Genomic DNA, 17952 nt, shown 5'->3' on the forward strand with positions numbered 1-17952 from the left:
CTACCCCTTAAAAAGGCATTAGCGTGAGTGCCAAGGGAACACACTCCAAGACTGTAGAGGGACCGATAGGATTTCCTTGATTGTATCTTTTTATTTATGAGGCATAGTTTATGAATGCCAGGGAGCAAACTGCACTGACTGATGACTAAGGAGCGCCAGAGCCATAAATCAGGAGCCATGTAGGAAGTGCAGACTGTGATCGAATCTATTGAATTAGCTGTTGGCCCAAGCCAATACAGGTATTGGAAAGACCCTTTTAATATCTATTCGTCTCCCTTGTGGGAGTGTGATAACAATCACATTCCATGCCCCTGGGAAACAAATAATTTAATTGTTTGCCTGTTAACATGCAACCTCTTTACTCCACTGATTAATGACTGGCATGGCTGCTCATGTTGTATTTTCTTTTTTTTTTTTAATTTCTGATGTGAATTGTTAACAATGTATTTTCATTCTTTGGTTTTTATAAACAATGAGGTCTCTTTCTTACTGCTACATGAAATGAACTTGTCCTCAGAATCATCGAAATGCTGCTTAATCAGACATCCCACACGGAATATTTTTAATCAGACACTCAACAAGGAAATGTGTGAGAAAATGTCACCAAAGTGTATCCCATGCAAGCATGAGGTCATGAGTTCAAACCTAGATTCTAGTAAAACATAAGCAAAAGTAGTAGCACAGACTAATGATCCTAGTGCTGTTGCAAGCATTAGGATTCCTGGGGCTCACTGGCCAGTCAAGCTCCAAATGAGGGGCCCTGTCTCAAGAAATAAGGTGGAGAGTAATCGGCAAAGACACCTGATGTTACCTTGGACTTGTATACACACACACACACACACACACACACACACACACACACACACATTTGTGTTTGTTTCAAAGATTATAGGTAGTGCTGATGACAAAACACACTCTAAACAGACAATTGTCATCGGACTTTTATATCGGGACCATTGCCTTCCAATAATGACACGGAAACTTTGTATTCATTACTGAAGCTCAGCTGCTAGCTTAGGCTTGCTTTTAGCCAGCTCTTATAACTTAAGTGAACCCTTTCTGTTCATCTATGTGCCACCCCAAGGCTTGTTTACCTCATCTATATACTGTCCACCCTTCTCTCCTGCTTCCTTTGGGTCTCCATGTGGCTCTGCCCTTCTTTTCCCAGTGTCCTCTGTGCCTGGAAATCCTGCCTAGCTATTGGCTGCTCAGCTTTTTAGTACCAACCAGAGTGATACTTCTTCATAGTGCACAAAAAGGTTATTCCACAGCAGACACTCTATGAAGAGAAATTGAAACATGATGTGCCTAGATTTCTGTTCCTGGTTCTACACTATTTTACAAAGAACATTAGATGCAAGAATCAGCTAGAAGCATGCTGAGAGCCCAAGTTCTGGGGTCGTCTCACAGGAATGCTGGTGCAAGGACCCAAAATGATGTGGAAGACCCCAGTCCAGGATCCCCTCCTGACACACTCTGCTCAAAGACAATCTCTGTCTCCAAAGAGTACTTACAGTTGCTACAGCTGTCCAGGTGTGGCAGTTTAGTGGCAGGTGTTCACACTTCATGTAATTAAAATTATTTAAGGAAAGACACAGTAATTAGTCTTTGAGGGAAATGAGTAAATTAAAGAACAGCTTTATATTTTTAATGGACAACAAGCAAAAAGATGATACCCATCAGTAGTTAGATTAAATACATATTGCACTGAAAACAGCAATGTGTGTATATCTCAGTAGTAAATCGAGCTGACATTCTTAATGTACTGATGGCTGCCAAGCACAGAATCCATGGTTAAGCATTTCAGTTACTTTATATTTATTAAAAGTATTTGTAGTTTCATCTTTACTGTAACACTTTCCATTGTTAGAACAGAAACATAAAAATCAAAACAAAACAACAACAACAAAAAAAAAAAAAAAAAAAAAAAAAAAAACCTAACATGATTCATCCTGACTTTCTTACCTTTTTAACAGTTCCCTACTGAGAAGTTCTGAATTGTAATGTGTGGTGCTGTCTCAACTACATGCACACATGTAAAGTGTTATCAAATGTAAATAAGGAGCCTTTTTAACCATCCTCAGTTTGTTTATTGGGCAAGTACGTTTAGGAGATGCCCTGGGTGTACAGCTTTTTCCCCCTCTCTTGATCATAGAATTCACAGTAGGCAACTCCATGTCTGTTCAGAAGGTACTTGATTTCTGGTTTTTATATTGATCTGTTAAAATTCAAAGGCCGGGAACTGGAGAATGCAGTTCTGTAGTGGAATGTCTACCTAGCATGCATGAGGTCCTAAATTTGTCTCCTAGGATGAAAAGCAAAAATCACACTAATACACTATTCGACATTTCCTGTCCATATTTTCTCCACCTTCTTCTGTCCATGTCAATGAGCTTCCTGCCACTACAACAAATGGTTGAGTTAACTCAAGGAGGGGATATTTCCTTTGGCTGTTTCAGAGGTCCCAGGCCATGACCACTGAGTTCCATTGTTTCTGGGCCTGTGGGAAAACACAGCACTGTGGTGAGGAGACCACAGTGGAGCAAGCTGCTCACCTCATGACAGCCCCAACTAAGAGAGGGAGTGGCAAGGGACCAGGACAAAATGGACCCTCAATGACACGCCCCAGTGACCACTTTCTTCTGGCTAGGTCTCAACTCCAAAACTTTCCAATATCCCATTAAGTTCCAAATCCCTAAGTGAGTTGATCCAGCCACTTCCCAAAGCTGCCACCTGTGAGGATGGGTGTGTGGGAGACAAGCCTTCAACAGTGAACTTCTGGTGGACACTTAATCCAAGCCATAATGCTACCCTGTCAAATGTTACCAAATTCGGTAATTATTTCTAAAAAGAAACCATAGACATAATATGGGTTAATATTTTAATTATGAACCCAGAACATACTTCAGTCCATGCCTTGCTTAGCTGGGCACAGATAAAAATGATAATGAATTTTTGATATAGACTTTTTTTTAACAGGTAGTGGGCATGGAAGGGGGAAGGGGGAAGGGGGGCAGAGCACAGAGACCGAGAAAAGCCACCATCACAGAGAGTCTCTGTCTTTTTCTTTCGGTCTTTGGTATGACACACATAGGTACCTTTCCTGCCTGTGAGACCCACCATGCTTCAGCATCTGTCAGCTTTCTCCTCACTGTAACCATTTTCATTTTCACTGTAGCTCATGTAAATAGGCTGATCCTGCTTTGCATAAGCATGTTGATTTATATGAATGCTATTTTGATCTCAAATTGATTGAATACTAAAAAGGAAGTCTAGGGGAAAAAGAGCAATGTGTATGAAGGTCTCTTGTCAAAGACAAGAGAGAATACTAGGTCCTACGTACATTCCCTGCTAGGACAAGGATTTTATATCATCTATATTTTAGAAGATAATATTCCCAAATACACTAAAGCCTATACACTGAGGCCCACTTGTTTTCAAATACAATGGACTGAGCACTGGAAAGACAACCTGAGTTTGGCTCCCAGCATCCACACAGGGAAGCTCATGGCTACCTCCAACTCCAGCTCCAGGGCAGGTGGTGCCCTCTTCTGGCCTCCTCAGGAAGCTGCAGTCATGTGCACATATCTACACACTGACAAATAGACATGTACAATTAAAAATAATAAAATTATTAGACTATATCACATCTTTTAAATAAGACTGCACCTGATCAAATCCTTCGGCACAGGAAGACATGAAGACTAGTGCTAACTCCAGAAGCAGCCTCCCAATCCCACGCTGCATTGACATGGAGCATGATGAGCCACTTCTGGTCACATACCCAAAGGACTCTGAGCCAATAAATATCCACAGAGTTACTTTCACAGCCAGGATTCCTGCTATACTGCTCACAGTAGCCTGTGTATGGAATTAGCCTAGATGTCCATCAGTAGATAAATGGACAAAGAAAATGTGGTCCATATACACTGGAATGTTATTCAGCTATCTAGAGGAAAGAAATTACGATGTCTGCAGGAAAATGGACATAGCAGAACATCATTGTGTTAAGCAAAATGAGTCGGACTCAGAAAGGCAAATAGTGCATGTTGTCCTCATATGTGGAATCTAGACTTTGTGTGTGCATGCGTGTATGAGTATACTTGTGTGTACGTGTGTTTACGTGTGTGTACTTGTAGAAACAGGGAAGTAGAATAAGGACCCTAATCGGACACGAAGAGATCCTAGAGAACGATGGGAGGGAGAACAAGGGAGTGATGGAGTACGTGTGAGATGGAGGGAGTCAGGAGCCCAGCGAGAAGAAAGGAGGGCAGGGAAGGGCAGTGGGTGGAAACGCACAGATCAAAACAAAAAGTAATAACATATAGGTATGCACACGCCATAATGAAGCTCACTTGTGTTTTAACTTTAAAATTTAATACTCAAGGAAGAGAAGTGAATGCTCTCAGCCCTGGGCTGGACTGTCCCCTGTACTTCCTTTAGGGACCTCCCTTTAGTGCATCTCTCCACAGCTCCCCACCCTCGCGGCAGCTGTCTGAAGAGGCACTCAGTACTTATTTGTTGGATTTCTCTGATATCAAACCACCTTCCACAGGCTTCCTTCTCGTGACCCTGATTAATATCAGCATGCCTGTAAATTGCCAAGAGCCGGTTCCTGGCAGGGAATCTGATATTGACCTTTGTACTCTATTTTACATCTTTCCTAGAATGTTGTCTTTTCAAATCTTGTCACTGTGAAAGTCCCCTCCATTCCATCCCTGGAAGGCTGTAGTTAAAGCTGCTTGTCTCCAGGTCCCTGAGCCAGGCACCCTCCCTCTTGGGACTCGACATCTGATCTCTTCATCGATAACCTAGTATCCTACCCCCTGTAAGACTGACCTTGGCCTCTCCAGAGGGCACAAGAGCAGCTTGGGTGGTACTCCGATGTGGACACTAGCTTGCAGACACCCCGGTATCATGGAGACGGTCTCCTGTTCCTCACTCCCCAGTCCATCAGGGACCCTGCTCAGCTGAGACAATTCACTCAACGTGTCTTCCACCCTTGCACATTGAGGAACCTGACCTAATCTCGACCTTCAGACCCTTGGTATCTTATTTACACATAACCACAACCTGCAGAACCCAAAGCTTGGCTTACCAGAAAGGGTACAATTTTAGCCCTCACCTACAAAACCATTTGTGGTACACACACATACACAACATAAAATATTTTAAAGTGCTTTGAAAAAAAAAACAGTTTGTAAAAAATGTGACTATATGCAAATCAGGAGAGACGGTGCACTCTTTAAAGAGCTGGTTCCACCGGGAAGCAGGTTGGCTTTCTCTTTTGAAAAGGCCGCTGCTGGCAACCCTATTGGCAAGGGGCTGGAGATTTACATTTGACAGCAGCTCACCCTCAGAAGTTTGCTCTCACAAAGGCATCTGCCCCAAAAGAAACACAAACACTGATAGGACTTGGCCTCGCTGTTAAAAGCCTGCCGAGGTGTTTCTTCTCCAGAAGGTGTACTGATGCAAGAACAAACAGGACGGAACTCTCACTTCAGAGTGTCCCAGCTCTTTTCCAACATAGCTTGTTTTTAAACATTCAGCCCTGCCTCCCGATCCTGCACACCTGGAGAGAGTCCATACAAACTCAAGCAAGCTTCCACACTTGTCTTTAAAGGTCCATGGAAATTTATTTTTTAATAAACAGTAAGAGATAACCAACGAGAAAAAAAATTCCCCAAAGTTGCAGTTGCACCTGAGAGCTGAGTGAGGAATACCACGTGGAGACACAGTCTTCTTGTGTTGCCATTGCCATCTATCATTCTGATTGATCACTGTGTGCTCGGCTGTTATTGGGCCTAATTTAACCCTATATGCTCACACATCCATCCACCTGGTCTATTGTACCTGACATTCTACAAATTACTTACTCATGCAAATGGCGACCCAAGGCGACCTTTTAGGATATTCGTGTTTAATTATACAAATGGTTCTTGATAAATAAGATTATACATCTCCCCATATGTTTATCCCCTCCTTGATGAAAGGAAATTTGATTTTCATGCAGATTTAATGGAGACAGTGTTTAAGAATTGCTGAGTTTTATGGAGTCTGGGGATCCATCCAGTCTGAAGGACCTGATGAAGAAACCACTCCGCTGCCCCACAGAGGCAGAGGGGCGCATTTCAGCCAGCTGCAGTCTACCTGTGCTCCCTTCTTGTCCTGTGATCCTTCACAATTACAAAGTTGAAAGATCAAAATTCATCCTAGTCTATTGTTTTCGGCTGGTTTGGTAGCTGATTTTTTTTTTTTATCTATTTTTACTTTTTATTGAGACGCTCTAGCCCTGGTTGGTCTGGAACTCACTCTGTAGACCAGACTGGCCTTGAACTCACAGAGATCTACCTGCCTCTGATCCCCGGGTGCTAGGATTAAAGGTGTGTACTTCTAAGCCCACGCCTGATATTCTTTTCCAGTGTGAGGGTACCTTGGTTTTGATTGGTCTTGTTGATTCTTTTTGAAGGTATGGGCAGTGAATTCTGCAGGAAAAGCCCCAAGTAACTGGACTCGGTGTAGAACTGGACCAGCCCCACCAGAAGGTCTCAAAGCGCCCACATTCCACACTGTCTCCTCCACCCAAGCGGTGGTCAACATCAGCACACCCGAGAGACCCAATGGGAACATCAACCTCTACCGGCTGTTCTCCAACTCCAGCAGGACCCACGTTGTGGTGAGCACACAGTGCAAAGAGCTAACACTTAGCAGGGCTCTTCCTAAAAGCCACTGCCTCTGTGCCCTGGCTCTGCCCTCCTGCATCCTCTCTTCTGCGTGTACTCTCATTGCCCTATGGTCAACAGAAGGTCCTTCTGAAAGACTGAGCTTTTAGGAAAGAGAAAACATCTGAACTGGGACAAGGGGCAGGGGTGGTACTGAAGATTCCAGAGACGTGAGAAACCTAAGAATTTACACATATACAAATTAATTTAACTTAGAAAAAAAGAGGCCAGGTACTTGAACAATGGTGGCATGTATACATGATGAGGAGTAAATGTTAATATGAAAAAGAAAAGATGAAGCAAAGAATGTTCCGGGAACCTCAGTTTTGACACACACAGATCTCTAACAAAAGGAAGATCCAGTCTCTGTTGGTGAAGGTGAATTCAAGAAAGTTCCACCTGCTCAGAAGAGGCAGAACCACTGGGCACAGCTGTCTCCACAGCTGTCGTTAACACATTTGAGGAAAGTCAGGGGACAGACAAGAGCATGGTGGAATCTTATTACAGCGGGTTGTAACCATGCCTGTTGAGAGGGAAGCCATGCCGGAAACAAAGAAAGAATGGCATTAGTGTTGTAAATTGGAACACAGCAATAAGGCCAAAGTAGCTTGGCGAGGGGATTGCTTTTGTAAAAAGGGGGCACCAAGACCCAAACCCAGCTAGGAAGCACACTGGGACACGGACAGGAAGTTTATTTGGTGTTTATTCTTATACGGTGGTGGCTGTGTCTTTCCCCATTGGCTGGAGTCTGACCTTAGAGTGTTTTGAGATTGGCTAGTTTTAAAGGAAATGAAAGGGAACTAGAAAGGATATGCTGCTTAAGTCCCTGAAATTCACAGAATGGGGCAGGGGTAGTAAATGAAAGTTTTTCTGGGCAGGGGGCATGAAAATATTTACATAAAGGTTTTACAAAGTAAGGAAGATACAAATATTTTAATTCCCTGTCATAAACAGAAAATTGTCAGCATTTGACGGGACAGACGAATATGTAATGTTCCTTACAGCTAGGAACCACTGCTAAGCTGTCACCTACACTGTGCAGGTGACAGACTGAGCCACCTCGTCTCTACTCTTGTCTCTTGCCTCTGTGGCATGGCTTGGGTCTCTCCTTTGTGGCTCATGAGTAGGTGGAGATTTTGTTCACATAAGCTTATAGAGAGATTGTGCAGAGCCCAGTATTATATCATGAATTATTTAGACCAATTTAGGGAACGATTTGGGCAAGTGTGGAGAAATCCTCTGAGGCCAGCATACCCAGTGTTGAAACACAATTCCCAAAGAAGACTCACATGCAGGCAAGGCTCCTAGTGAATGCTAAAGGAATATTAGCATATTTTCTACAGGGCTTCGTATTCAATAAATATAGATGATGTAAATACAATCAGCCCTTGATTATCCATGCTTATAAAATGATAATATTAATAAACCCAAATAATTTCTATTTGGAGTGCATTGTATGCATTTTAAAAAATAACAGGTAGCTCCTTAATTGTGTTACTTATGTCTATGTGGAAAAGAATTTCTACTTCTAACGTGTCTTTTCCAAATGGCGTCCAAAGTTTGCTCCACAGAAATCAGGAGTTTGTCGTCCTACAGAGACAAGGGGTATTGCAAAAACAGCCCTCCTCGAGGAAGGGACGCTGCAAACAAACATGTTTGCACCCGCCCAAACATGTTTGCACCTGCCCCTGACATGGGTGCCAGGGCAGTTTAGATGCATAAGTTCCATGCAAGTTATTGCAGCAGAATGTGAAATTTAGTGGTAAAAACCTAATTCAAATACGGATTATGAAGTTTTTGGTTCATTGTGTTGTAAAGGAGTCTTTCTGAAAGTCATTGAATTCAGCCCATATTTTGTGTATTTGGATCCATTTTCTAGTACATTCCTAAGGTTAGGGAAGAGAGATTCTACCTTGTTACCTCTTTCCTGTTGTATCTAACTTTTACCAGACTCATATTGTAAACACCTCTCCAAGGGGATTGGCCATTTTAAGAGTTCCCACTCTGCTGAGTGCCTCGTGGCTTCTCCCAGAGTACCTAGTGTGGAGTTCCTCTCAGAGAAGGAGGCACACCATCTCTGACCTGTGACACTGTCTCATCTGCTCCTCTCTCCTGCAGCTGTCTGAAGGCATGGCCACTCAGCAGACCCTTCATGACCTGAGACCCTTCACCACGTATGCCGTCGGGGTTGAGGCCTGCACCTGTTTCAATTGCTGCAGCAGAGGGCCAACAGCCAAGCTGAGGACCCGCCCTGCCCCACCCTCAGGGCTGTCTCCACCTCAGCTCCAGACACTGGGCTCAAGGATGGCCTCCCTCCAGTGGACACCCCCTCGGCTCCCTAATGGTGTCATTCACAGGTCAGTGGAACCGATGAGTGAGCCAAAAGAGACATGGTACAGAGGCATGTGACCAGCCAGCAGTCCCCAAATGCTTACAAAATAGATGCACACAGAACAAAACATCCATTTGAGCAGTTGTGTTACTTGAAAAGTGTTTGAGCCGTAAAACCAGCTGAGAGCAAAATGAGCAATGAAAGGTCTGGAAGCAAGAGAGACAATGCATTGTCTGCGGTCACTAAAAGGAGACCCTCCCGTGGGGGTTCTCTGGAACCATGGGCTCTGCTGACCTCAGCTGGAGCAAGAGAGATCCTGTGGTTAGCTGGGAATTGCCCTGTCCTAAGTTAAAAAGTCAGGAGGGTCAGTATCTCAAAAAACAATCTTCATTCAGAGTAATCAGGAGGAAAGGGAATTTCCTTTATTCTTCATCAATGGAAACGACTACTCATTGAGGCTGGAGAAGTGGCTCAATTGGCAGAATGCTTGCCATGCAAGTATGGGACCCCATGTTTGATCCCCAGAACCCATATAGAAACCCACACCCTTAGATACTCCAATGCTAAGGTGGCAGAGGTAATTAGAGCCCTGGGGCTCCCTGGACAGTCAACCTAATCTCCTTGGCAACTCCAGGCCATTGAGAGACCTTGTCTCAAAAAATTAAGGTGGAGATGGGGCTGGAGAGGTGGCTCAGCAGTGAAGAGCACTGGCTACTCTCTGAAGACCTGGGTTCAATTCCCAACACCCGCATGATAGTTCACAATCATTTGTAACTCCAGTTTCCATGGTTCTTACGCCCTCTTCTGGCCTCTGCAGGCACTACATGCATATGGTATGCAGGCATACATGCAGACATAACACCCATACACATAAAAAATAAAGCTTAATCCTCTGGTCTGCACACAGATGTGTCTACACCTGCATGTGCATATGTACCACACACCCACACTCAGATGCCTTCTGGGTGGCTGTCCACACCTGTACATGAGGCATCTCCACTCATCTTCTATGTAACTTCACTTTTCATTCCCTGCAGTATCAATGCAGGGTCTCTGGAAGCAGTTCCCTGAAATGGAATTTTTAGAGAGTTCGCAAAATGTCTTCTCCCCAAAATATATAAGCAACTTTGAAAAGTGACAGAGATCGAGGCCAGCCTGGTCTACAGACCAAGTTCCAGGACAGGCTCCAAAGTTACACAGCGAAACTCTGTTTTGAAAAATCAAAACTCAATCAAGAAAAAAGACGGGAAAGTGACATGTAAACAGATCCACTGCCTGTCTTCTTTCCCACTGCCTTCTTTCCAGCTATGAACTGCAGCTGCAGCGGCCTTGTCCTCCTGATCCAGCCCCACCCTGCCCTCCCAGCCACACAGAGACCGAGTACCGGGGCCCTGGGCACAGAGCCAGCCTGGTGGGGCTGCAGCCTTACACTACCTACAGGGTACAAGTGGTGGCCCACAATGAGGCGGGCAGCACAGCTTCTGGGTGGACCAGCTTCAGCACCAAGAAGGAAAGTGAGTACTCATGGGTGATTCCTGGCACAGGGGATATTATATATGAACGGGAAAGCCAGTGGGACTGTGAGGCCTGGGTTCGGTTGCATGGACTGCCACTGCGACATCATGTAGAAAAGCTCCATGGTATTTAGGAGGATAAAGGTCCAGGGCAAGTGGGCAGTCCAGGCTGGCCTGGAACTTACTATGTAGATTAAGCTGGTCTCAAGCTTAAATTTCCTGGCTCTGTCTCCCAAATTCTGGGCTTACAGGTGTGTGCCACCATACCTGTTGAAGCCACTTCTCAAGGATCCTTCCCCTCCCTTCCTTCCTCCATGCACTTCCCCAAAGCAGTGAGATATGGCATGTCAAGAGCAAAAGAGCAATCAGTGCTGAAATGGACATGCAATGAACTGTTAACCACTTAACTAGATTTTTATAAAATAGCTTCATTCCTATTTGTAGCTAGAGTTTTCCTGCCTTGCCCACAGTCAGGACAAATCTCTCTTACCTGCCAGTCCCACAGCTGCTCAGACCCAACCAAGTAAACACAGAGACTTATATTGCTTACAAACTGTATGGCCGTGGCAGGCTTCTTGCTAACTGTTCTTATACCTTAAATTAATCCATTTCCATAAATCTATACCTTGCCACATGGCTCGTGGCTTACCGGCGTCTTCACATGCTTCTTGTCATGGTGGCGGCTGGCAGTGTCTCCCTTTTGCCTTCCTGTTCTTTCTTTTCTCCTCTCTGTTAGTCCCACCTATACTTCCTGCCTAGCCACTGGCCAATCAGTGTTTTATTTATTAACCAATCAGAGCAACACATTTGCCATACAGAACATCCCACAGCACCTATTTTTTAATAATTTATTTTTATTTTATGTGCATTGCCGTTTTACCTGCATATATGTCTGTGTGAGGATGCCAGATCCCCTGGAACTAGAGTTACAGACAGTTGTAAGGTGCCATGTGGGTGCTGGGAGTTAAATCTGGGTCCTCTGGAAGAGCAACCAGTTCTCTTAACCACTGAGCCAGCTCTCCATCCCCCTACTTCATTCCTATTATATATATATATAAAATCTAAAAAATGAAAATGAGGGCTGGGGAGAGAGCTCAGTCACAGAAAGTCTGAGGCCCTCAGGCGGGTCTCCAGAACCCACATGGAAAAGCCTGGGCGTGGAGGCACACACTCTTCATCCCAGCACTGGGGAGGTGCATGGGTGGTTTCTGAGGGTTGCTGGCAGCCAGCCATGACTACTTGGTGAGCTCCAAGTCAGTGAGAATTTTTGTCTTAAAAAACAGGGGAACAGAGCCTGAGACAGACTACCACTGTTAACCTCTGCTTGCCTGACATGCACATACGTACACCCAAACAAATGTGCAACTCTCCACACATGCACACACAAATGAAAATTACGAAAAGGAATAAAATAAATAGTTATCAGAACCAGAAATATAATCTGTGGGGTGCAATAAGGAAAGAGAATAGAGTTTCTGGTTCAAAACTTAATCAATAATTCCAATAAATCAAGAACATAGCATTAGGCTAAAGCCAGGACTCCTCCATGCAAGGCCTGTGTACCCACAAGATCACACAAACAGGAAGCCAGTCCTACCTGTAATCTCACCACTTAGAGGCAACAGCTGTCAATAGTTGACTTAATCAACTTCATTCTTCTCTACTTAGTGTTTTATTGTGTCTAAAATCATAGTATAATTGAAATTTTCATACTTGGCTTTTTATACATGAAATTATTTGATTTGTATTTCTTCTGTCATTTAAAAACTTTATCAGTTAAAAACCTTCAGCAATTTCAGGGTCTGCGGATTGTGTTCTAGAATCCCAGGGGACATTCACATGACCTGAAGCTGCTGGACCTAGACCCCAAGTTGACCTGCCCCTGAGCAAGACCTAAATGACCCTGAGCAAGACCTAAGTGACAGGGCAGAGCCCATATGCAGTAAGTGGGATGCTCCGAGGGCATCACCGCCATGCTCAGCTGCCCACCTCCCAGAATTCCTGTTCCCAGGTCACTTGAACTTCCTCCTCTCTGGCCTAATTCATGCAAGCCTTAACGTGCTCCCCAGCCTTGCCCTGCACATACCCACAGCCAGATCTGACCTCCTCTGCTAACTCTTTGCAGGGGCTGGGAGAAGTTACCAGTCAGTGGTTTGTTCTACGTCTCATCCAAGACGGATGCATGCCTGCATCTGACTGTTACCTGCCTCAGCCTGAGCCTGAGGACCATACATACCCTGGTCTTCTCTGAGTCCACCTGGCTGTACAGCTGCTTCTCCCCGGGTGCTCATAAACTCCACTCCCTCCCCTGGTACCACAAAGCTTTTCCAAAGTGCAGTCTACAGAAGCCATCCCTGTTTCTCCCCCGCCCCCCCCCCATACACGTCTACTTCCCCACTGCTGGATGGAAACCTCTTCCTCAGTTTGTCCTTGACCTCCATATTGATGACTACAGGCTACATGGTTCACCCCAGGTCACCTTCATTGACTAGTCAGCAATGTTCAATGCAATTCTGGTTTTCCTGACAAGCATCCCCTAGTCCCCCCTGCCCCTGGGGATATCCGTATTAGCTGGTTTTCTTATCTCAGTTGTAAACCTGGCTCAAAGCCTTTCCACTTCATTCTCTCTTCCTTTTGCTCAAGTCCTTCCTTGTCCCTCTCCCCTCTTCAGCAGGGGTTCATCCACTTCAAGACTGCAACCCCAAATGAAGGATGATCAGCAGAGGGTCACTTCCTACCCAAACCATTCTTAAATCTCTTCATTCCCTGACCCTCACCTTCTCAGCTCCCGTCCTGGGCAAGGTGCCTTCGACGCCCCCAGAATATCGTTTCTCATTTACTATGGACAACATTTAGGTTCCTGCTGTGCATATGATAATCAAAGCACACTTCGACAACTCTATATTTATAGTCCTTTATGATATGCCCGTGAAGCAACTATGTTGAATATTTCCATTCACTGTCAGTATTGGCCAGAAAGCCAAGGAGCTTCTAGACGAGGGCTGGAGGTTACAACCAATTCTTTTTAGTCATGAAGTGTAGATATTTTGCTTTTGTACTAAAAATAACAAAGTGAATAAAATACCCAGTCTCCCCCACTTGCTTACTTGGCTTCCTGTCATTCTTTCCCAGGGAAGAAGTAACTAGATACTAGACCAACACTAAGAAGAGAGGTCCTCTCAATTCAATACTGAGTCCATTGATACGAAAACATGCAAGAGATGACTAAAATGTGGCTCTCTAAACTCTAATGTGCTACCTATAACTCATCATGTACATTGGAAGAAAACATGGACCAGAGAGTCCAAACTAGAATATAATTTTAAATAGTGTGGGCACTTGTGTAGGGATAAGAGCACATTCATGCTCACCCAAGGGCTTGGGGAGCACATCCAGCCTCTGCCTGGACCGCCCTCCAGTAGAGAGCAGAATGGTGCAGATGAACAACAGCCAGTCCTGCCGAGAGAAAAATGTGCTTGCCCACTACTCCCATGGTGTCGTCCGCGCTCCCACCGCCGGTGTCCGCGCTCCCACCACTGCCGGTTCCAAGTGACAGCCTGGCAGCACTCAACACACAGATGAGAGGGGATGGGAGGGGATGATCATTACATAATCTATCATTCTGCTACAATAGGACAAAGAACCCTAGGTGGATGGACAACCGTAAAATATCATAAGAAAAATGCCAAGAATTTTAGCATCTATTGCCCTGTAAATGTAATCAAGTTCAGAGAGTTTAATTCCTAGTCATGGCTAACTTGACTGACAGGCCCACATGGGGCACCAAAATGGTTTTGTTTTGTTTGGTTTTGTTTTGTTTTGTTTTTCTGATGGCACAGCGGCTGCACCTCAATCTACTGCTGTTTCAGCCAGTAACTACCCACTTCTCAGGCAGGGGCCCCATGGGACTTCTACATCTGACCAGATCTGCCTCCTGCCGCTGCCACCAAATGCAGTTTTTAACTAAATCTCTATCATTCTGTTTACCAATAAAGACTCGGGAGTCAGAGGCTGGGGTGAAAACCTGCTAGTTCAGAGAGGTTGAGGAGCAACTAGCTGACCTTCCCTCTTTGCCGGCATCTCAGAAAGAGAGTATATCTTCCATCACTCCAAACCAGAAAGATTGCCACACTCCAAGTCCCTCCCCTTTACTTCCTGTGCGTGTCTCTGTTCACTGGACTCCCTCTGACTCTCTATGATTACATTCTGTCAACTAGTTGCTGGATCTGCCTCTTGACCCAAGGGTTGATTTTATTTAATTAACTCAAATGCACACTTGGGGTTCACAGTGTAAACATATACCCTGCAACACTGTGTCTTTAGAATTCAAACCATATATTACAAAATGCAATTACCGCTTACTTTGCTATAATGCCTCTCATCGGTAATGTAGCCAATGTATCCGCACCCTTCCTCTCCTAACAGCCAGCAGGATATATGTGAATCTTAATGCTTTAGAAATATCTTGATTATTTTGGAGAAAACAAGGTCTCCTGAAGGAGATCTCTTCCACCCTGAAAGGTGATACGTTAATGACTCCATTTGTTTCTTCAACAAGTTTACATTGAAGATGAGCTGCAGTGAGGGTTTCCTGTTTTGTTGTAGTAAGGAACTTAAAAGGGAGAAGAGAACACACCTGTTATATGCACACCAAGTTGCTTCTAGAGCTGACATAATACTTAGGAGAGCTGGGTCTGATTATATACTAATGTACCCGGCTATTGATTGATTAGTCAGGGCAATGAATTATTATGCTTGGATTGCTGCTTGCAAGGCCTTTTAACTATCTTAGAAAACAAACTAACAGTTCCAGAAAAAGCTTTAAAAATAAATGGGTGCCAAAAGGACATAATTCAGCATCTAAGCAGTTTGGTTTGGTGAAAAAAAAAATTAACTTCATCTAGTCCTTGGGGCTTCATAGCAATAAATATTGATTTGATATGAAAAATAGCTATGTACTGTAGTTAATAGTGTTAAGGACACTTTATCCGTTAAAAGAAGGGGAAATACTGCAAAATATGAGCCCCAGGTTATGTTGCTAAGCAAACCCATTGTGTGTTAATAGTTTTATTTATAAAACAGCGCTCTCCATTGATTTTTGGAACCAGCACAAAGCAGCTGAGAGCGCATTTCACACATGTTCTGATTGGCTGTCTTCTTGCCTCTCACATCAGTTTATTATTTTGAATGGGTTTCTAGCAACGCATTGTTGTTTCTGTTTGGTTGGTTGGTTGGCTGATTTCATCTACCGTGGTTCACATTCTTCTAAAAGCTCCCTGTGCATCCATCCACAAGTCCCCGTCTCTAGGAGCTGTGCTTTCCTCCCCACAGTGCCTCACTACCAAGTCCCGTTCTCGGTGAACAGCAATGAATCCACGGTATGTGTAGACTGGAGCGGCACTTTCCTCCTGAACGGCCAGTTAAAGGAGTACGTGGTCACCGATGGAGGACAGCAGGTATACAGTGGCCTGGACACCACCGTCTACATACCAAGGACAGAAGACAAAAGTTAGTAACTGACTTTCTGCTCTGTGTCAGGTGCTATGGTCCCCAGCTTTATCTTAAACCAGAAAGGTGACCCAAGGAGGCTTGTCATCCACGTTCCTTGATTTATGTGGCCCCTGGTTGCAGAACTCTTACAGCCCAGAGTAAATATGTGTCTCCTTCCTGTTTGTTACTAGATACTTCCAGTGTTGTCTCCAGGTGAGTTAAGGGGCTGCAGGAAGGAAGGAGGCCAGTGGGCAGGTTCAGTTCACAAGACAAACAGCAATAAGCTAAATCGGTGAACGTACTGAGAACTCAGGGGTTTCCTTTTTGTAGCCTCTCTTGCAAACAGCACCACCATCCGTATGATAGTTAGTTTTCACCTTCAACTTGACACACTCTAGTGTCATCTGGGAAGAGGGAACCTCATTGCAAGAATTGCCTCCATCAGCTCGGCCTGTAGGCATGTCTGTGAGGCATTTTCTTGGTTGCTTGATTTTCTTGATGTAGGGGCAAATGGCATGTGGATGGTGCCATCCCTAGGCATGGGGGCCCAAGCTGTATCTGAAAGACTGCTCAGCAAGCCAGAGGGAACAAGCCAGCAAGCAATATTCTACCCCAGTTCTGCCTCAGTTCCTGCTCTCACGTTCCTCAGTGATGGAGTGTAACCTAGAAGTATAAACCAAATAAACCCTTCCCTCCCCAGGTTGCTTTTGGTCATGATGTTTGTCAAAGTAATAAAAAAGTTACCAGATGCCGGGTGGTGGTAGCACACGCCTTTAATCCCAGCACTTGGGAGGCAGAGCCAGGCGGATCTCTGTGAGTTCGAGGCCAGCCTGGGCTACCAAGTGAGTTCCAGGAAAGGTGCAAATCTACACAGAGAAACCCTGTCTCAAAAAAAGAAAAAAAAGTTACCAGAACACCCAATGACCATCTCCAGCCCTAAGTCCCTGAGTGAGGGGCTCCCCAGGCCTCACAGGATCAGTCCCTACAAGAACCTCCTCTTTCTTCTAGGACTGTACCCCATCGCCCTCTCCAGCAGCATCTCCTATTTCTTTGTCTTGACTTTCAATTGAAATAAGAAAGGCTCCACAAGGTGCTTCAGATTTTCAGGTAACCTGTAGGGTCACAGGGCCAGTGGATACAGAATCGTTTGAAAAGTACATTGGATTTATATAGTAAATCAACCCAGGAGTGTTTGGGTCCTTGAAGGGCCTGTTTAAGCTGAAGGACGACTCCCATTTGCATTTATAGATACCAAGTTTCACCCTGAGTGAGCCACACACACTGTCACAGCTCCTGGCCACCTGGGCAGCTTGCTGCAGAGGGAAGATGGCCTGACAGTTGGCGGATCTGGGTTCTACCTGAGCAAGCCTCAGACCATCTGTGTGACCTTGAAAGAGGCACAGGGTCCTGGCAACTGAAACAGGAATTTGGATCATGTGATTCCCAAGTTTCCTTCTGAGCTCCCCTGTCCAGGGAAAGGCGTAGACCAAATGCAGAGCAAGACTGCCTCCTTCGTAATCCTTGACTCCTCTGACGTGATGCTGCTCTGCCACTCTGGTGGAAGCTCTGATCTTTCCCTCCACCCTTACAGACACGCTGCCATTACACAGCGGCTCTTTGCTGATCGACTTTGAATCAGAAATTTGCATCTTAGATAACTTCTCCTTGCTATAACAAATGCCTAAGACACTTATAAAAAGAAGATATTTATTCTGGTTCATAAATGGTTCTCACCTGTTATCTGCTGGTCCACAGCTTTGGACCTGTGGTGTGAGAGCACATGGCAAGAGGCCATGGCAGAGCCTCTTCCGGGTCCCTCTCCCTCACAGCAGCATTGCTCAGGAAACAGTTACCACCGAGATGCCGTTGGCCTTTGCAGGACCGTTGACATCTA

The 17952-nt window shown here is 44.9% G+C and overlaps 1 protein-coding gene across 1 annotated transcript in view; it reads left to right on the plus strand.

Annotated features, from left to right (window-relative positions):
* LOC102928770 (usherin) overlaps nucleotides 1–17952 on the plus strand; it is a 418898-nt gene that overhangs the window by 382463 nt on the left and 18483 nt on the right. Inside the window, exons 44-47 of the mRNA XM_076548181.1 lie at nucleotides 6470–6676; nucleotides 8841–9079; nucleotides 10360–10568; nucleotides 15900–16076. Of these exons, the coding sequence (XP_076404296.1) occupies nucleotides 6470–6676; nucleotides 8841–9079; nucleotides 10360–10568; nucleotides 15900–16076 (832 nt within the window). The remainder of the gene's footprint in view (nucleotides 1–6469; nucleotides 6677–8840; nucleotides 9080–10359; nucleotides 10569–15899; nucleotides 16077–17952) is intronic.

The sequence above is a fragment of the Peromyscus maniculatus genome, chromosome 11 (genome assembly GCF_049852395.1).
Source record: "Peromyscus maniculatus bairdii isolate BWxNUB_F1_BW_parent chromosome 11, HU_Pman_BW_mat_3.1, whole genome shotgun sequence".
Taxonomy (NCBI): Eukaryota; Metazoa; Chordata; class Mammalia; order Rodentia; family Cricetidae; genus Peromyscus; species Peromyscus maniculatus.